This window comes from Aulostomus chinensis, chromosome 14 (assembly GCF_037954235.1).
Source record: "Aulostomus chinensis isolate RoL2024-O1b breed Wild chromosome 14, RoL_Achi_v1.0, whole genome shotgun sequence".
Classification (NCBI taxonomy): Eukaryota; Metazoa; Chordata; class Actinopteri; order Syngnathiformes; family Aulostomidae; genus Aulostomus; species Aulostomus chinensis.
This window is the reverse complement of record NC_141333.1, coordinates 18,075,576-18,095,844: the sequence shown is the minus strand read 5'-3', so window position 1 is coordinate 18,095,844 and position 20,269 is coordinate 18,075,576. Positions and strand designations below refer to the sequence as shown.

The 20,269-nt window shown below is 41.1% G+C and overlaps 1 protein-coding gene across 1 annotated transcript in view; it reads left to right on the top strand.

Annotated features, from left to right (window-relative positions):
* The window catches only part of notch2 (notch receptor 2), a 53,247-nt gene that overhangs the window by 8,972 nt on the left and 24,006 nt on the right, over positions 1–20,269 (top strand). The window contains exon 2 of the mRNA XM_086223767.1: positions 7,933–8,014. Within this exon, the coding sequence (XP_086079893.1) occupies positions 7,933–8,014 (82 nt within the window). The remainder of the gene's footprint in view (positions 1–7,932; positions 8,015–20,269) is intronic.

Genomic DNA, 20,269 nt, shown 5'->3' with positions numbered 1-20,269 from the left:
GGGAGAATGTAACAGAAAAAAGGCACCCCCCTTTTTTTCAAGGAGAAAAAGAAAGTTTGGACAGGAATGAGAATGGGAAAGTCCCTTAATGTGTCTAGTCTGTTCTCATTTCTGTCTGGGTTTTTCTCCCTAAAAAAGAAAAAAACATATTTACATATACACTCATGATCTCTCTCTCTCTCTCTCTCTCTCTCTCTCTCTCTCTGTCTGTCTGTCTGTCTGTCTGTCTGTGTCAGTCACCAAGCCAGCAGAGCTTGTCCTGTGTTCCAGAGCAGTTCAGTCCTGCTCAGTACCCTCAGTCTGGAGATCAGCTGGATAATCACTAACATTCTCCCCTTCTTTTTCTTTGTCTGATTTCATCTGTTGTCTCTATTGCTATTTGGTGGGTCACTTTTTGAGAAGGGTCAGGAATAGGTTGCAGTGTTTGAATGTTTGGCAGTGTGTACCGAAATGCAGCAGGTTAAAAAAAGGAAAAAGGATTTGGCTTCATATAGCTCATAAGGTTGAATTAATCCCTAGAACTCGCACAAAATCCAATAAATCAACTGAAGAAATCTCATGCGATCACATGGTTTTGCTGTTTTCTGTCAGCACCTTAAAACTGAACTTGACCTTGTAAAATTACACTTTTAAGGGGCTGTTTGTGTCTTTTGCTGTTTGTGTGGGCCTATAAAGCTTCCCTCAGGGTAATGGTGTTTAGTTTGAGCCTCATCTCCCCCCTTCCATGCTGAGCTGAGGATATTTTATTGCAAGTTACCATGACAACTGTTTGGCCTGCTGGATATAGAGGCTTGTACAGCAATTCCAGGAAATGGGGTTACTTCCTCAGTCAGTGTGAACAACTTCCTGCTCTCTGCTGTATGGTTGTGTGCCAGGGCTCAGAGACACCCATTCGTGTGCAGGCTTTGTCTGTAGTTTCATAATTACTTCCCCATCTCAATCCTCAACTATAAGCTCAAAGCCCTCCAGCTTTCAAACTTGTTCATTCACCCTTTCTCACCCCTTCTCTTCTGACCTCTTTGACAGCCAATCTGTCTCATTCTTTTTTTCTCCTCATGACATTGGTGAATCTCTCCAGGGACTCGCTGTGGCGCTGTGACAAAGCAGTGGCGAGTGCTGAGAGAGGGGCCAGTGTAATTTCAGCTGAGCACAACTAACAGTATGCACCCGTCAGACTCAGTGTATTATTTTACTGATAAGTCACAGAAAAACACGTGAGATTTTTAGCACTTCATTTCACAAATAAGGGAGCCCTCTTAAAACACAACTGGCAACATCGTGGTTACACATCAGACATCTCTGCTATTTTGGTCCTTTTTCCCTGCATTTTTCTACCCTACTTTTAGATTCTTTTCAAAATGAGGCTTGAAAATAAGAAAAAATAAACAAAAACCTCATGGGCCAACACTATGGTGGTGGATGCAACTCATACTTATCGATTGAAAGTTTAATGGTGCATATGTAGGTTTGCCACCAATCTTCATCAGTAAAGATACCTGTGACTATCCTTTTCCACCAGTCTTGTTCCAACATCCAGATTGTCCCATGGACAAAAGTGTTCCTGAGCACAGCTAAAATAAAAGCAGCCATATAAGACCATGTTCTCCTTTGCCCTCATTGATATTTCATTATTCTCGTTGTCGAAGTTGGCTTCCTCCTCCACTTTGAAAGCCAGCTGCGGTCCCTATGACAGCACAACTTCAAAGACGGCTAGCACATTTTTCTAATTGATGCGCCACCCAGAGGAGGATGTGACAGTGTAGCCTGCCATTGGAAATGCTTCTGCAGACATTCCTTGGTAGATGAAGAGGATGGGATAGTTGAGCCAGAATATGATTGCATCTACATCTCAATGTGGACACTGGAGATGCATCATAATATCCGGTTTAAATATATGTGGTCAAGGACTATCCAATCGCAATCCAATCACACAAAGGTGTCTCTCTTGCTCTCACACTCAGGAAAACTAATTTGTGTGTGATCAACCCTGTTGTGTCACATTAGCAAGAAATTTGACTTAACAGAACCTGCAAAAATCCCTATAATATTCAGCGTATGATGTGTTAACAGAATTTTACAGTCTCTGCAAATAAGCACACATTAAAGCAAAGAGAGCTGCATGATTTGTACACACAGTGGAGCACAGCGTGCGTAGAATTGTATGTGGACAAATCAGGTCTTTCCCTTTCAGATACTACCACAAAGACAATCAAAGTATCCAAGTATCCTTCATCGAAGTATCCTTGAGCAAGATACTGAGCCCCTAATTGCTCCTGCTGGCCCTGCGATGGACTGTCGACCCGACCAAGGTGTACGCCACCTCTCGCCCAGACATATATATATATATATATATATATAAAATATATTTTGGATCTGTCAAGAGGATAATTAACACTAGGACAAAGGATTAAAACTGGGATGTAAACTGAGCAGTATTCATTCCATGGGACCTAAGTGAGCACCATGACATCAAGATCAGTTTTTTTTTTTTTTTTTAAAGATTTTTGAAAATGTGCATATGAAAGGAAAATAAATTATTGTGGAGAAAGTTTTTACCGCTGCTTGTTGCTGGAGGCAGCATAGTGAATAGTAGTCCTGCATCTGTAGACAGAAACTCATAGCTGACTATATGGTTCTTCACCCTATTGCCTCTCACATGCACCAACTGCCATCTAAGCTAATTTATATCTTGCAGATTTAACTTACTTGTTATGTATTGATGTGTCACAATTTAGTGTTTTCTTACAAGCATACCTAACATTTTCAGGCACTAATACAGGGTTCCTGCCCTTGATGGGTGAGCAATGTTTTGTACACTGGGCACTGAGGAGCTGATCAAACAACTGTGTTTTGGTCTGTCCATGCTGAAAAAAGGGAGACAGAACCCTAGATGGGTCAGAATAATTATGGTGCCTAAGAAAAAGACAAATAATTTTATGTTTTGACCTGAAAACAGATGTACTAAATAGTGGAGGGGTGGTGTTTTTGTGTACCTTTCCACCGCTTCCTTTCACAGTGGGCAAAAAACCTCCACTAACTATCAGCGTGGATCATGTTTCTGCTATGGAGCATTTGACCATAATGTTCCAAATTCATGCGGTAGAAGACGAGGGATTGAATGAGCAAGTTAAGGGCAAAGTTGAACAAGCGAGTGGAGACGAGCTAACTCTGCTGGGCTACTAAAAGGAACAGTTAAATCACAACTTCCTGTCAACTTTTTAATACAGTGAGTTTTCTTCTTGTTCAGCACCTCTCACCTGTCTGACAAGCTTGTCAAGAAGCGGTCTGTTTCAACTCTTTTGTCTAACTATGGCATAATTGTTGGAGTTCATGCTAAGGTATCATGGTGTCATGTTCACTGTTGCAAAGTTGACATGTCTGTACACAATCTCTGAATTGTTTCACTTTTGAATTAGTGAGTCGGGTCTTGTAAAGTATTTAATCCTTGATGAATTCTCCTGATAATGTTTTTAGATAGAAAAATGTGTAAAAAGCCAGTTTCTCATTTCAATGTGATGATGTTTTTGTTCTTTTACTTCAAGTGATTGCTGTCAAGTCATTGTCAAATCCTTCGTCAGGGAACTGGTGACCTGAACCACATGGGGCACTCAAGTCAAAGACAAAAGAAGCATCTTTAATATTCATCATCACCTAAGTCATGTAAAATATTCAAAGCTACGGAAGCAAGCGTGTTTGTCTGCACGCACGTGTGTGTGTGTGTGTGTGTGTGTGTGTGTGTGTGTGTGTGTGTTCTTGTACTTGCTACATATTGAGGACTAGAATACCATAAATTCTGGACTATAAGCCGCGACTTTTTTTCAACGCTCCATGCCCCGCGGCTTATACTCAGGTGCGTCTTATATGAGGATTTTACCTTCACCCTGGGGTGTGGCGGGCAGCGGCAGCGGGCAGTAATTCCCTATTGTTCCTGATGGCAGCTCCAAGTACCGTACTTAGGGAAATTCCTAGCTAAATGTTATGGTAATTTCTCTAAGTACTGTACTTGGAGCGTCCAGTCCATGCCGCGGTGCAGTGTAAAAAGAGCATCACACGATATTTTCAGTCATTTGTACTCACCCTCAAGATGGAGAGCAGAAGAAGGAATGCTTATGATGCAGCTTTCAAGTTAAAGGCAATCAATCTGGCGGTTAAAGATGGAAATAGAGCTGCAGCACATTAAGTTTGGCATAAACGAATTGATGGTGAGACGCTGGAGGCGGCAACATGACGAACTGACCCAATGCAAAAAGACGACAAAAGCTTTCAGAGGTCATAATAGCAGATGGCCCGAACTTGAAAACGCTCTGGAAGACTGGGTCAACACGCAGAGAACGGGCGGCCGAGGTGTTTCCACCGTGCACCGTGGCTTATTTACCGGTGCGGCTTATATGTGTACAAAGTTGATTTTTTCCCTAAAATAAGCATCTGCGGCTTACAAAACGGTGCGCTCTATCGTCTGGAATTTACGGTACATATTTAACCGACAGAGTGAGGACATTTTAGCTGGTCTTCACATCTTCAAAGGGCCATTTGAAGGTCAAGACTTGGTTTTAGGGTCAAGGTTAGAATTAGGTTCTGGTTAGGTTTAGGGTCAAGGTTAGGGTCAGGCAGTCAGTTGAGATTGTTAGGTTTAGGGTGAGGGGCAAGGGAATGTATTACGTTGATGAAAGTTCTCAGAGATATAAGGACAAGGGTGTGTGTGTGTGTGAGTGAGATGAGAACAGCCTTTTCTGGTCTGCTGCCTCCATTTTTGTTGCCTAATGCATATGTCGTCTCAGCTCCTCCGCCCCCACAAATTTTTGTTGATTTTGCACATGTCTGCTCTCTGCTAGAAGGCTAGTATCCTGCCCCACCCTGAGCTGTATTGCTCGGATCTTCCGTACAATAATAAAATGTAGTAATCTGTTCATATGTCATTTAAAGGGGATTAAACATGCGTGACATATAGTTTGACTTAGTGTGGTAGGCCTAAACCATATTTGTGCAAATTTTTCGTTCCAAGGGTTGTATTGTTTTGTTTCATGATTCTCTTTACTTGACATGCAGCAAGGCTCCCAACAAAATGTCTGTCACTACACTACCAAAATAACAGTATTTCTTGTGGGCTCAAATCAGACTTGTTAGTGCATGTCTATACGTGTGTGTGTGTGTGTGTGTGTGTGTGTGTGTGTGTGTACGCACGCATATGCATGCATGCATGTGTGTGTGTGTGTGTGTGTGTGTGTGTGTGTGTGTGTGTGTGTGTGTGTGTGTGTGGTAGGATTAGGAATTTCACAGTGGTTTATGTATGGGTATCCCCATGTCTAATGGACTATGTTGGCCTCCGTTGCTCTCAGGCATTTGTCACTCGGCTTCTGTCCAAACCAGTTCAGAGAGCGGACCTGGAATACAAGGCACTCGCAAATATGCCCACAGATATTCAACATGTAATTTTGTAAAATCATAACAAGACAGGTTGATAGTTGAAAGAGACTTTCAGTCTTAAGTGACACTTATTAATTGCAGGTGCAGGAAGTAACACTTTAGCGCTGAGAGCACTTCCTGTAATGCAATGACTGTTTGTGCAGACATTTCTTTGAAATCAGCTGACCTACCCTCAGTGTTGTAAAAAGAGCTCTGTTCTACTGAGTGGGGATAAATCACATAACCATTTTCAACATGTGACACTATGAAACAAAAATGTTAACATAACAACATTTGTACAAACATTTCTGATGATTTATAGCTGTCATAATCATATTCAATCTTACACATTTGGGATTGACTCCTTTCTTTTGCTACCGTATGACATTGATAAATAAAGACTGCCAACAATACATTTTTTTTTGTCGCTGGCATGGTGTCAGTGAAGACTACTTGAGACATGTGTCCTTGGCAGCTTGAAGCCCACACAATGGCTGATGTGTCTGACCATGAGTGTTTCATTGGTGGAGAGAGAGTTGGTCTTTGTCTTCGTCAAGGCTCATCTCTGTCTGCCAGCCCAACTAGTTGCCCTGTGACCACTGGCTGATTTCAGACTGCTTTAGCATTGTTGCTAGCCCTATGTATTATCTCACTGCAAGGATGGAGGGGAACTCTAAAGATTGCATATATTTCCTCTCAGTGTTGGGTTCCTATCACCACTCACCAGTTTTTTAGAGGGGGGGAAGTCCAGTTTTTAGTTTAAATGGGGTATTCAGCAATGAAATGGAAATCTAATTCATCTGAGCTTGTGAGAATCTTTGATGCACATTAATTTTTTTTAGACCAGTCATGTAGTAGGATATCATCAACATCATTAGACTTGGGTGATAATCCATTGGAATTGATCATTTTAATAACCTATTAAATATTATAAGGAGAAAAGAAATGTTAAATCCCTATTATAGTTATACTTAAAAAAACAAAACCACTCATACTGTTGAGATGACCTGTCCCCATCACTGCTGTATGCCCTCATTTTCTTACTCCACATTTCAATTGTTTGACTAGAAGAAAGTCAGAAAGACACCCCCCCCCCCCCCTCAAGTATTTCTACCTTGGGAAAGTTGACATACTGTAAGGAATAAACTGAGATCAGTGTCCTTGGAACATTCATTTCATGAGGGATGAAAGCAACAAAATTCATATTCTTTGTCCCTTGTAGCCAAGTGCAACGTTGTTGCCAAGTTTTAGCTTTAACAAAAATACAGTGAAAATGGACTGTACGCTCTGAAGCTGACCCACCGTTGGCCCCCTGTGAGCCTATCTTTTTAGAGCAGTAGGGTTTGTTAAATGTTAACTGAGAATCATTGTCCAGTTTTGATAAGATCTAAACATCATGAAAATATATGATTGCATTTTTGTTTTGTTTGTGCTGTTTGCCTGCTTATTGCCCAATGGACATAAACACAAACTTCTCTGTCTTCAGTGATTCATGACTCACGCCTGTTGACAAGCAGCAATTGTCAGTCACATGCTAGCATACCATTAGAAGTGATGCACGTTTGCAGTGTGATGGTTCGACAACCATTTTTTGGCAAGTTTTTGTTGAGTGCAAACTTTTTAATGTGATTAAAATGTATCTTTTAGGTTGTTTAATAATGTATTATAAGAGCACATTATGTTGTCTTGTTTTTAAGTTTACAATGAGCTTCACTGTAGTTCCAGTTGAAATAATACCACAACAAACTTTGCCTGGACCTCTTCGTGTTTACACTTGCAGCAGCAGTTACTATTAAGCAGTTTTTCTGTGTCTCCCCGTCTGCTAAAACTAGTTAAATATTGCCTCCTCATGGTATGTCTCATTATTCCAACATAGTGACATTTTTTTTTCACAACACAGCCTCCACTAATCAATGAAATTTCAGGCGGTTGAAAAAAATTGTGAGCGATCATTTATTAATTGTGCCCATCGTTACTGCTTATAAGACAGGGAGGAGGATAAATAGGGTTTGGTGAGCTTGTTGCAAATCTTTAGTCCCTTCCATGCCAGCTTTCATTGAATTCATTCCAGTGAAACTTTGTGACTGTTTGGTATTACATTTTCGTATTGCTTTTAATGAAGGGTTTGTTGCTGTTATATGTTGCTATTGTTTTATTTCCCAGATATCACTATCGCTATCATTACCATAGTGTGTCTGTATGTCAAATACCAACAAGAAGACATGGTGAACCATTAAACCAGACTTTCTTTTTGAGGGGATAAATGACAAGATTTGGGAGAAATTTGTACAATATGCAAATGAAGGTACTGCTGTCACTGTTTTTACGCTATAACAATAAAAATGGCTTGTGTGTGTTGACAAATTTTAAATTCCTTATAATGTTTTAATGATCTATAAAAATAATGTAATCAATGTCAGTATTATCAAAAAAAGTTACATTGGAATATTGCCAAGATTTCACCCAAATCTGGTGTAGATGAACTGCTTCTGCTTATCCACTCTCTGAGCTGCCTCTCTTCTTTTGCAGCTCTGCAGTGTGTGGATGACAAAGCGCCATGTGTTAACAACGCTACCTGTGTGACTTTTAGCAATGGCACTGGATACTGCAGGTAAGATTGACTGTTTGTGTTTATACAGCTATTGAAAATCCTCATGAGCGCCTTGTTGGATGTGAACACGAGCACAGAAACAGGGCTTTAGATGAACCCCAGAATGTCCACGAGACCATGAGGTTTCGCTTGGGCATGGAAAGAGAATAATGGACTGCTCTGTGTGAGAAAGTACACCAGTACTGGGAACAATACCAATGTACACATTTTCACCTCCAAAATGTTATTTAATACTGTTGCCTTTTTTTTTTTTTTTTTACTTGTTCTCTTGTTGCTACAGAATGAATAGTTTTGGCATTGATAACTTATTTTACTCCTCATTATTTAGTTGCTGCCGGCAGATGTTGTAGACATTTTGAGACATGTGTTAGTAATGTATTATGTCGTTGATATGGGAACAATGTGCTTAAACTTGTTTAATGGAACCACAATGACAAGAATGCTGTGAATTATTACCACAAGTTTATTCAGCTATTTGTTTCCTAATAGAGGTCAGTGGGGAAACTTTAAATAATCTAGAAATAATACCCTTCACATTGGCCAGGTCAAATGACTCACAGTTAAGCCTAACTCTGACTGTGATTAAAGGAAAAATGTCACTCAGCACAATGCCTGGCCCAACTACTGGAGTAAACACATCTGGCAACTGCCCAGCATGGTGCCATTAAACTAGCAGAAAGACTGTGGTTACAACTTGCATTTATACAGTCCACACACAACACAGAACAGTTATGTTAACGATGCATTCTAACTAACTGCTAGAGTGAGCACAACCCTGAAATTAGTTCCAAAAATGCATATTCATCACAAGGCATCTTGACAGTGACATACAGTGCGCAACACAATATCACAATAACTCAAGCTTTTCTACTGGCAGTGTGAAAGGAATAAATCGTCTATTGTAATGGGGGTTTACCCACACTTTGAAAAACATTATGTACATGCTAGTTTTGGTGTAAAAAGTCTGCTCTCCTGCCAGCTGCCATTCGATAATTCAGGAAAAGTGCTTTGGTGTAAATGAGCTCATTGGGATGTTTGATCTATGGTCTTCCTCTGTCTGACAGCTTAGTTGAGTTTGTAATTAAGACTGAGCTATATTATTGCATTGCCAATTTCAAGAAAAATTCCCCCAAAAACACAGCTTCGCCAGTTCACGAACCTGATCGTATTTCATCCAATGTTATGTGAATCACACTGAGTGTCTGTTCCCAGACCTTTTGGAATCTCAACACCCTACTACTTCAGTGGAAAGGGAAGGAGAAACTTACATTCCTTAATCAGTGCTTGACATTCCCTCCATCTAATTGAAGGTCAGAGGGACGTGGTTGTATAGGTGCAAAGGCGCTCATTGTCTGTCTGTTTTTGCATTTTTGTATGAGTATACTTCACCCTGGGATCCACAATGTACAATCCAGTATTTTATTACTATAGACAGGATATCAAAGTCAGATTATCATGGAAGTGATGCCAGGATGAGTGTTAGGTGAGATTGTTTCATCTATGTAAGGGAAGCAGCAGTATTTTTATCAAGTGGATTATGTCAATTAATAAAATGTTGGGGAAACAGGCAAAACCATCCTAAGATTATCTTTTCAGGGATGGTAAAAATGGGCTGACAGATTTACTATGAACTGGAAACCCAAATGCATTATCTTGGATCAATGGTTTTCAGTAAGTTCACTCCTAGTTCCTTGCTCATTTTCCTGCTTAAGCATTGTCTGGTAAACTTTCAAGTTGTTTTTTTGAACTACACATTACACTTGCATGCTCTCTAAAATCAGCTCGTGCTCCTTACTGTCCAAAACAAACAAGAAAGCCGAGTGAAACAGATGTCTGAATGTGGTGTAAGTGCAATAAAACCAGTGTTTTGATAATACTAACATTGCAATATTACAGCAGCCAGGGAGTCATCCTGGAAACCAAAAAAACAGCCCAGTGGATTGTGGTTGTTGTAATTTTATTAAATGAAATGGCACCAAATTGCATCATTTTCAAAATGATATGCGCAGTTCTATTGTAGGGACAGGCCAGAAGTATGAAAAGACCATCTTTCCATCAGTGAACTAGATACATACATACATACATGCATGCATACATACATACATACATACATATATACATACATACATACATACATACATACATACATACAGACTTACTGACTTACTTACTTACTTACTTTATTGATCCCAGAGGGAAATTCAGTACCAGAGGCAGCACCAATAAAACACAGCGCACATTCAACAAATACTGTGGTAATCCATCCATCGTCCATCGTCATCTTCCGCTTATTCCTACACATTAAGGGTCGCGGGGGGGCTGGAGCCTATCCCAGCGTCAACGGGCGAGAGGCGGGGTACACCCTGGACAGGTTGCCAGAAATACTGTGGTAATACTTTAACTAAATAATAATAAATAAATCTATAAACAAGTGTATAATAGAGCAATGGTAAAATGGATATAATGAACAGTCCAAATGGAAGCAGTAGAGGAAAAATGCAGATGTAAGTGGATTGCACACGGGTGGGATATATTATATCGGGGGGGGGGGGGGGTACAGTTCAGTTCAGTCCGGGCTTCTCAGAGTGAGCAGTTGAAGAGCCGAATGGCCCGAGGGAGAAATGACTTCCTCAGCCTGTTGGTGTGGGACGACGGTGACAACAGCCTGTCACTGAAGGAGCTCCTTTGCCTGCAGATGGTACTGGGCAGAGGGTGATGGGGTTGTCCTGGATGGACAAGAATTTCGTCAGAGTTCTCCGTTCTGCCACAGATGTCAGGGAGTTCAGTTCTGAACCAACTACGGAGCCAGTCTTCCATACCAGTGGAATCCCTCTTCTTGATGTTTCCTCCCCAGCACACCACACCGTAGAAGAGGGCACTGGGTACAACTGTCTGGTAGAACATCTGCAGATGCAGATGTTAAAGGAACGGAGCTTCCTTAGAAAGTACAGTCGGCTCTGCCCCTTCCTGTACAGGAAGTCTGTTTTTGGTGACCAGTCCAACCTATTGTCCAGGTACTATCCCAGGTATTTGTAGGTCCTGGTGAACTCCACTTGGGCCTGGGCCTCCTGAAGTCGACCATCATCTCCTTGGTCTTGGAGGCATTGATGTGCGGGTGGTTCGACTGACACCAGGTGACAAAGTCATGGATGAGGTGCATGTACTCCTCCTCCCGACCATCCATGATACGCGTCACGATCGCAGTGTCATCCAAAAACTTCTACATGTGGCACGACTCTGAGTTGTACTTGAAGTCCGATGTGTACAGGGTGAACAGAACAGGAGAGAGCTGGAGGAGAGTCCCCTGCAGAGCGCCGGTGCTGCTGACCACAGTCTCTGACATGCAGCCTTCCAGCCAGACATACTGAGGTCTGTCAGTCAGATAGTCTGTAACCCATGCTACAAGGTTTTGATCCACACCCATTTTAGTTGGCTTGTCTCTCAGGAGCAGGGGTTGGATGGTGTTGAACGCGCTGGAGAAATCAAAGAATATGATCCTCACCGTGCAGCTTCCCCTATCCAGGTGGGAGAGAGATCGGTGGAGAAGGTAGACAATGGCGTCGTCCACCCCAACCTTCTTCTGGTATGCAAACTGGAGGGGGTCCAGTGTGTGGTGGACTTGTGGCCTCAGGTGATGGAGCAGGAGCCGCTCCAATGTCTTCATCACATGTGATGTAAGGGAAACTGGTCTGAAGTCGTTCAGCTCCTTCGGGTTTGGTTTCTTGGGGACTGGGACGATGCAGGATGTCTTCCACCTCCGAGGCACCCTTCCTAATCGCAATTCATGAAGGAGCGTGTGATGGAGGGTAGTCTCATTACTTTAGGTTTGTAATGAGGCTGGAGCAGGATGAAGTTGTGGTCAGATTTTTCCCAGTGGAGGAAGCAGGGAGGCACTATATGCATCCTTCACCTATTGTTGATAAAGATGGTGAGTCTTCTGTCCTTATGCTTGCTGGTTGCCTTTGTGTCTCTGTCCACTCTGACCGTGCTGAAGCCGGGGAACTCCACGTTTGCATCCAGGGTTCTCGCAGTTAGCCATGTCTCGGTGAGACAGAGCAAGCTGAACTCCCTGTAGGTCCTAATGTTCTTCACCAGCACTGCCAGCTCCTCAGTCTTGTTCACCAGGGAGTTCATGTTCCCCATGACCACAAAGGGGACAGATGGCTTGTAATGCTGGCGGTTTGCTAACCGCTTAGCCTTTAGCTTAGCGCTGGCTCTGCAGCCCCAGTAGGGTTGCCTTACCTACGTGGGTAAGTGGGGAACAGATCCAAAGCTGGACTTCTTCCTGAGGGAAAGCATCTGATTTCTTGTGTAGAAAAGTCCACGGCCACTATCCATGCCCAGCGTAAATAAAAGGAAGTGTCAGAAATAAAAAGTACAACAAACCAACAGGGCAGAGCTGCTGCTGGGTGCAGGAATTGAACAAAATAAATAAGTAAATATTTACTGTTCGACAACTTAATTAAATGTCACGAATAAGAACACAGACTGAAGTCATTTTTGTTACATTTTTTTGTATTGGGAAACTAGTAATCATTAGTTTTAGAATCATTAGGTCATATTCAATATCTCTTCTATTAACTAATTTTCAAAGTCAGACAAATGTTGAGTCATTTTATATTGAAAGCTGATATAATTGATAAAAAGGGGCCTCTTGCCTTCCAGACACATAGAGAGGAGTCTTTCAGTTTAGTAGTCAGCTGACAGAGCGCAGGCCTGCTGTTACACTTATTAAGTAGGCAGTCAATTTTTTTCTGCCATCCACACACAAACATGGAGGACTATACACACCATCCGACATACCCCGCCCTAACCTCCCACCCCACCCCCTGCACTGTGCTGCTGGTCAAAAGGCTCATTGTGAACAGAATCTAATTTTGTGTTTATTAGTGTCCTCAGTGAATTAAAAGTAGCCGGTTGTAACTAAACTGTCACCGTGACCTTTCAGTTTTGTCCAGTGTAATTATGTCACATGACTTCCCTCTTGGGTCAGACTTGCAATAACTACATAATTACACATACAGACGGATTACAAATTAAAAGAAAATCCATCCTAAAGTAGTTAGAATATAAACACTGTTTGGTGGAATAGAACACCATTTTTCAGTCCCCCATCTAATAAAGGGTCACTGTTAAAATTCTCAGTATACTATTTAATCTCAACCTGGGACCTCACCATCAGGACTGAGTGAGTCAGATTTATGAGACCCCATGGCCACTGTGAGTCAGAGATTATGGACGAGCACTTGTTGGGACATGTTTATTACACTTACGGAGACGTAACAAGTTGTAGGTAACTTGATTAACTGTCTTCACTTAACCTGTTTCTGCTCTGCTGTGTAGGGGGTTAATTCAGTGACACCATTTTTCTATATGACAGAATCTGTATTTCTTATTCCATAAATCATTTTTGTTTTCCTTTAATTTGCCATCCACAGTGTACGATCAGTGGCAATTGGGCTGGGCAATATATCAAGATTAGTTTTCAGTTGCCATTTTGCCCTCCTATAATTATGAAAACAAGACAAACCAATTCTTGTGTTTTTTTGACAGAATGACAGAAAGAGAGCTTTTAGTCAGTAAGAAACCTAAAACCAATTGATGTGTTGGGAAACAATTTGGCCTCAAAGAAAATGGTGAAAAACAACAATATTTGAAAACCTCTGCAGTTAACCTCAAATAGCAATGTCAGGTACTTCATTTAAGACCATAGGAATGTTGTGAGAGGGTAAAGTCATTGGGAGAGTTTGACTAGCTGCCTTTCAAGGCAGGGCTCTAAGAAGCTGTCTAACCAGTGTCACTGCAAGCCATCACTGTGGGTGTGAGAAAAGGTGTGTGTTGTGAGTATGTGGCTTTGTGAATCTGTGCATGTTACAAGAAGCTTAGTAGTTATTTGATGAGGTAGCCAAGAACTTATAAAGCACTGGTCATGTTTTTGGGTCAAGGAGGATTCTTGATGGTTATATTAGCTGCTTTAGTATCCACCGCATGCTTCTAGCTTGACTTGAATCTTGTCACACATTTTGGTCTTATTATTGGTACTTTTTTGGTATCACCTGTGCCATAGTTGTAAGGGAGCTGAACTGGTAATTAAGATAGCTTGCCAACACTGCAGCAAACCAACTGCAGAAACAGAATCATTACCCGGATCATCACTGCTCAACACATAGCTGTTTGATCAGATAGTAACCTACTCATCCACACTGAGGGAGGTGCTTATGTTTCTCTGTTTGCTAAAGAGATGGGAACCCCATCCACACACCATGAAAAACACACTCAGCTTTTGATATCCTCATTCATTTATTTTTTTTGTGTTGAATTGAAAATTACATCATGTCAGTTTTGTGCTAAATCCTGGGATCAAAAGCGAATAGAGTCCAGACGGGCTGGTACCAGAGGATTTGTTAAACTAAATTGTTGTGACAATGATTAAAAAGCAGTAATTCAGTCCAATACCTGAGTAGCATGCAGGAATAAGGCTTGACATTGCAATAGGTGGTCCAAACTTTATTTTTCACAAGAACAAGGTCCCTTTGTCTACTCTTGGATGATGCAAACAGATGAACTTTACCTCCCTTTCAGTTCTTCTTTTTTCTCTCACAGTCCATGCCCTTACATTTATTTTTAAAAAAAAGCTTTTATTGAGAACTACGCTGTGTAGACCTGCTACCTGTTTGATCTGACAGCTAGAATTTGCCTGAGGGGCAGACAGAGGAAGAGAAAGGGCCAAAAGAAAAGAGGATGCCTCTTTTCAGGTAATTTGAGGAGGAATACCTCGGAGCACAACTCCTTGCTAATGATGAGAGAGCAGTAAGGAGGGAGGAGCGGAGGGAGTATAATTTCCCTCTTGCTATGCCTCCTTCATCAAATTGTCACTCATCCAGCCATGCCTCAATCCCTCTCACTGGTTCAGGGTTTAGATGCCTCTGAACACAGCTCACCCTGGCTCCTCGTCCATCTCCTACAACCACTGACTTTTTGCAATACTATGACTATTATTTACTGTGGTCCTTTTACATGTGAAGTTATTGTTGTAGTTTGAAGATCTTCAGCCCATTGTTGTTATCGCAATTCAGGTCCCGTCTTCCATTCATATTTGTGTGTTCACAGAGGTTTCTCTTGCTATGCCTGTTGCTTTTGCCACCTTGGTTACCACCATAAACTTGTGGTATGGTGTTTAATCACCTCATGTCCCCTACAGGGCTCCAGACTGCAATCATTTAGTTGCATTTTTCACTTCTTTTTTTGGGTCAGTGCAACGAGTTTTTTTAAATTACATGCACCAGTGCAAGCTGAAAATATCTTCCAGTCTTGATTAGCAAATGATCATGCTGCAAATGACCACGAGCCACTCTGTTTTTGACCAGAATGGCTGTCAGAATTGACTTATATGAGATTTAGCCAAGAAACATGTGCTGTGTGATTTATGAACTTTCTCACCATGGTCTCAAATTTGCAATTAAAGCTGAAGTGGCTTTCTTTAACAGCACTCTACATTTCAAACAGGCAGAGCACAAATGGAATATGCAGTGATGTTAGCTAACTACTGTGTCAAGTACAGGAGAGAATAGTTACCCATTTAACGGCTGATTTTTCAAAAGAAGGCTCCCAAAACTAGCTCTGACAAATTGGTATTAATAAATCATTTCTGCTTTTATTTTTATGCTTTTTATGCTTGATTACATAGAAAGTGACTCTGTTGGTAAGTGATTGGACATGCATCGATGCTGGTCGAATTTATAAATGTATTTCATCAAACTCGTTTTTTTGCGCTAACTCCCTTTTTGTAGAATCTTTGAAATAAAACTGCTTTTGTATCTGTAAGTTGTCAATTTATTGCACAGTTAAGGAAACATATGAATGTGTGGCTTTGTGTTGATGCTGTGCTTCCTAATTTGTTCATTTAGGACCCCCAGGGCTCCAAGTGAAAAAAGTTGGTCTGGAGCCCCTCCCTACATGTCAGTAGAACACCAAAATTGGACCACCATAGATAGAGCAAAGGGCAGACTGCTTTAGGCCAGTCAGCCCTTGTCTCTGCTCCACACCCTCACCTATCACAGCAAAGTGCTCATTCTATGTCAGACACATGCACTCACGCATGCGCTTACGTGCGCGCACACACACGCACGCACACACACACACACACACTCACAGATTGTATGGATTTTAAATGGGTTGGGCATATTATCAAAACTAAATTCAACCAACCTCAGATTAGGAGTCTGGAACCCATGGCAGTGATTTCCCACTCTTTCTCCAAATGACTTATCTCCTTCCCACAGCCCCGCTAACAACAGTCTAGATGTGGTTGAGACTTGAACCACAGTGATAACAGTTTCTTTGTGTATGTACTGTGTGTGTGTGTGTGTGTGTGTGTGTGTGTGTGTGTGTGTGTGTGTGTGTGTGTGTGTGTGTGTGTGTGTGTGTGAGAGTGTGAGAGAGAGTGATTCTCTCAGGGGCACCTTGAGCCCAGGGCAAATTCACACTGGCACAGATTGCAGCTAGCGTGAGATTCAGTATTTGGAAGTTGTGCTGTTTTTCTATGTATGTGTGAATGCATTAAACCCTTAACACCAGTCAGGGCTTCAACAAAAGGATCATGTTTTCTTTTAATATCCATTAATATTTGATATCAATTATTAATGTCCCCTGAAATTCACAATTTCCCTAGAACCAAAGGGGAAATTTTCTAATTGCGTATGTGGCTTTAGCACCAAATGCAAAGCTCATACATTTATGAAATGTTAATTCAACTTTTAAACCCTGGCTAATTCTCATATTTGAGAACCTGAAACTAGTTCACTTAAGAGACAGTTCTAAAAATGGCCATCAATTAGTTTTTCTGTCAATCTTAGTTAAATGGTTCTTCCAATCCCAGATTTGTCGCGGCCATTGTGGCCTGCTATCATTGGTCTTTAAGATTTGACACACAGTCACACACACTAATGAACAAATACCTATCAAACAAATGGTTGAACACATATGTGCAGATGCGGAAGATGCTGCTTGGAGATCGGAACTGCCCCCAGACAGAGGAAGCCTGACAAAACAGTGGGGAATGTAGCAACCAGACCATAAGTCCACATACAGTAAGGTGACAGTTTGCCCCCTGTCACATGGATGATGACACTATGGGGTAAAAAGTACCTCCGTTTTGTCATCATGTCCCACATTTACATGCAATGTGATGGCCAGGTGAATTTTAGTGCTGTGTTACTATGATAATTAACAAATCATTAAAGGAAATGACTTGAACTCATCTTAACTATTATCCGTAACCAAACGAGTCTCTTTTTGCTTTTCCATAACTGTTCCTCCAGTCTTCCTCACACTTTGCCGTATTAGAAAGTTGTGTGAATATCTACCTGCTGGATGATGCATTGTATAGATCTAGATGTGACATGTGCAAAGGCCGACATACCTATTGTTAGAAACTGTACTTTAAAACAACCACAGAAACTGGATAATGACAGAACAACATGGAGAGGCTGAGAGGGTTCTGAGGCTAAATGGCTCATATGCTGTCTACCGCAGTTTCTCAGATGAGTCTTTTTGAACATGTCACTAAACACAGAGATTTTACCACATGAGCCTAGTAGGAACTCCACCCTGCTTTGACTCCTTAATCCGTCCATGGTGCTTTTCAGTTCGACTGCTCGGCTTCCTTCTCTCTGCTTGTCTGCTGTCTCACTCTTGCTCTCTCATTTACTTCTCTGGCTTTAAGTTCCATTCCATTTCTCCCTTCACTCTATCCTCACTTCTCTCACTCCTCCCTCTCCTCTTTCATGTTATTTTTGCAGCACTTACTCTATGAAAATAAGGGGAGAAAATGAAAAGAAAGGGAGTGTGCCAAAAATAAACCCCCATTAAAACTGCTTTGCTTCTATGAATTTCATATATATATATATATATATATATATATATATATATATATATATATATATATATATATATATATATATATATTCATACTTTCCATTCTGCTAAAGGGAAAGGAAAAATTCAACCTTTACATCAAATTTCATGTGTTTTTCATCTTCCATTTCTGTTTTCCCCTGTAACACTGGCTAAGGTGTGCACAAAACTGGTACACCTTGACAGTGGAAAACAAAAGTTGTATCTCTATTTAGCTTGCTGATGTTCCTCTTCTTTCTTTGCTGAAAGTGTTGAAGCAGCCAGTTTTCGGTGAATTAATGAAGACTGCAAGTGAAATTGGAAGTAAATATAGTGGACTAGTGAGCTACTAACAGCGGCAACTCTGTTCATCTTTCTTCTCTTTTCCTGTGCTCTTCAGTAGAAGCCTCTGCATTTTCTTTCCCCAGCACTTTCAGTTGTTACTCTGAGGATAGGTTCTGAGGTTTAAGATAGCTGTAATCTTTTGAAGTGTTTTCTCAAATATGGACCTATACTTGTGTCTGGAATAAAGATTCAAACCTGAGGATCAACTAAATCTTTGGCCCCATTTCCAGTGACCAACAAAACACTAACACCTGTTAACAGCGGCTTGTGTCTGCAATTGAAACGGGTGTAATCAGTGTTCAGTCTTTTCTTAAATGATCCTAAAGTAGACATGTCTATTTATTGGCTTCCATCAGCAAAAACAGGAACACAAAGCACAGCTGAAAGTGGTCATTTTTGCTTTACTTCTGCTGCTTTCAATCTCAGATCCACATATGTCTAGCAGCCGGAGCTCCACTGTCAAAATATATTGAGTATTAAAGATATACAATTCAGTTCAACAGAATCACTGTCACTGTCCTTGATACTTCTTTTACTGCAGCTACCAAGGATTGTGTACAAACTGCTACACTTGTGCTGACTTGACAACAACTTTCAGTTCTTTCTGATGCAGCGATTGCATTCATGGAGTCAGATGTGACATATGAAAGAAAACGGCCAGGCAATGTGAAATTAAAAACGTGAACCTTTGGCTTTTTACAATAAGTGTATGCAAGTGTGTGCTGTTGGAAAGGGGTATTAGTTATTTTTATGCAGCAGGAGTTGTTGTTCTTGGAGACTTGGAATGAAATCATAAATCATCAGCTTCTGTTGCTGTGTTCATTATCATATTACAAACACAGCAGTTAATTGATTGTTGAAGGTTTGGGACCTGTAATGCAACTCTGTCATCACTTTATTATTCATTGTTGTTGTTTCTTATTCATATAATAAAAATATTGATGGAAGTAAATTACAGGAGCCTTTAAACTGTAGAGTACTCATTTAGGAATTGGGGAAAGTTGGAGAACCTGTAACATCAGAACTGGCAGGTCAGACTTCCCTGCCAATCTGCAAAGGAAATTGAAGTTCGATCTGGAATGCTCCTTTTTTTTAATGTCATTTCTGGTTTTAATATGGCTTTCTGTTCATTTCAGTCATACTGGTAGGGAATTGTCTGGAGAAAGTTTTACAAGTATGAGGATTTTGATACCATATAATGAAGAGAAACGTCATTCTTTCAAGTAGTGGTGTGAGTATGTGGTGTTTTACAGTTGTGCAGTTTACATTTTTTGGAGTATGATACCAGAAAATCATGAATGTGGACTGCAGTTTCAATCAAAACTTATGTCCTGTGATCTGCATTTCTATTTTTCCAGACCCCTGGGTCTAATAGTTGCAAACGTCCTGGACACATTTTTGTGCAATGCACTTTTCTTCAAATGATCTAACAGGCCTCTTCAAGTTACAATTGCTATGTTAAGCTGAGAATTCATTCTTAGTTAAATGCAAATCAATTAATATGTTCTGCTCTTCACTTGTGATATTAATGCATACACACACACACACATACACACACTCAACACACACAGGGCTACACTCCTTAGAATGGCTACCTATGCTTTAGCCAAGCCAAAGAAACATCCATGGTTTGAAATATGAGCTGATTTATGCGCACTCGCTCTTTTGCTCCCACACTGTTTCCCTGTGATGGCTGCAGGGAGAGAGCATGATGGAGTTATTAAGCTTCATTGAGACTGGAATAGAGACTGGAGGAGGTGGTTGTGGTGGGGTTATAGTTGAGGAGAGAAAGCTGGGGAGGTAGGAGAGGAAAACTGGCACCAAAAAAACTGAGGAATGAAGGATTGGGGATGGGATGCAAGGAAGAGAGTTAAGGAGAATTGGAAGAAGTGGGAGACATTACAAGAGCCAGGACAGGCAAAGGTCAGCATGAGGTAGAGAGGAGAAGGAGAGAAGGGGTGCAGAGAGAAGGAGGGGTGTGGGTGAGATGGGGCGCTAATGCGAACCAGCTGTGGA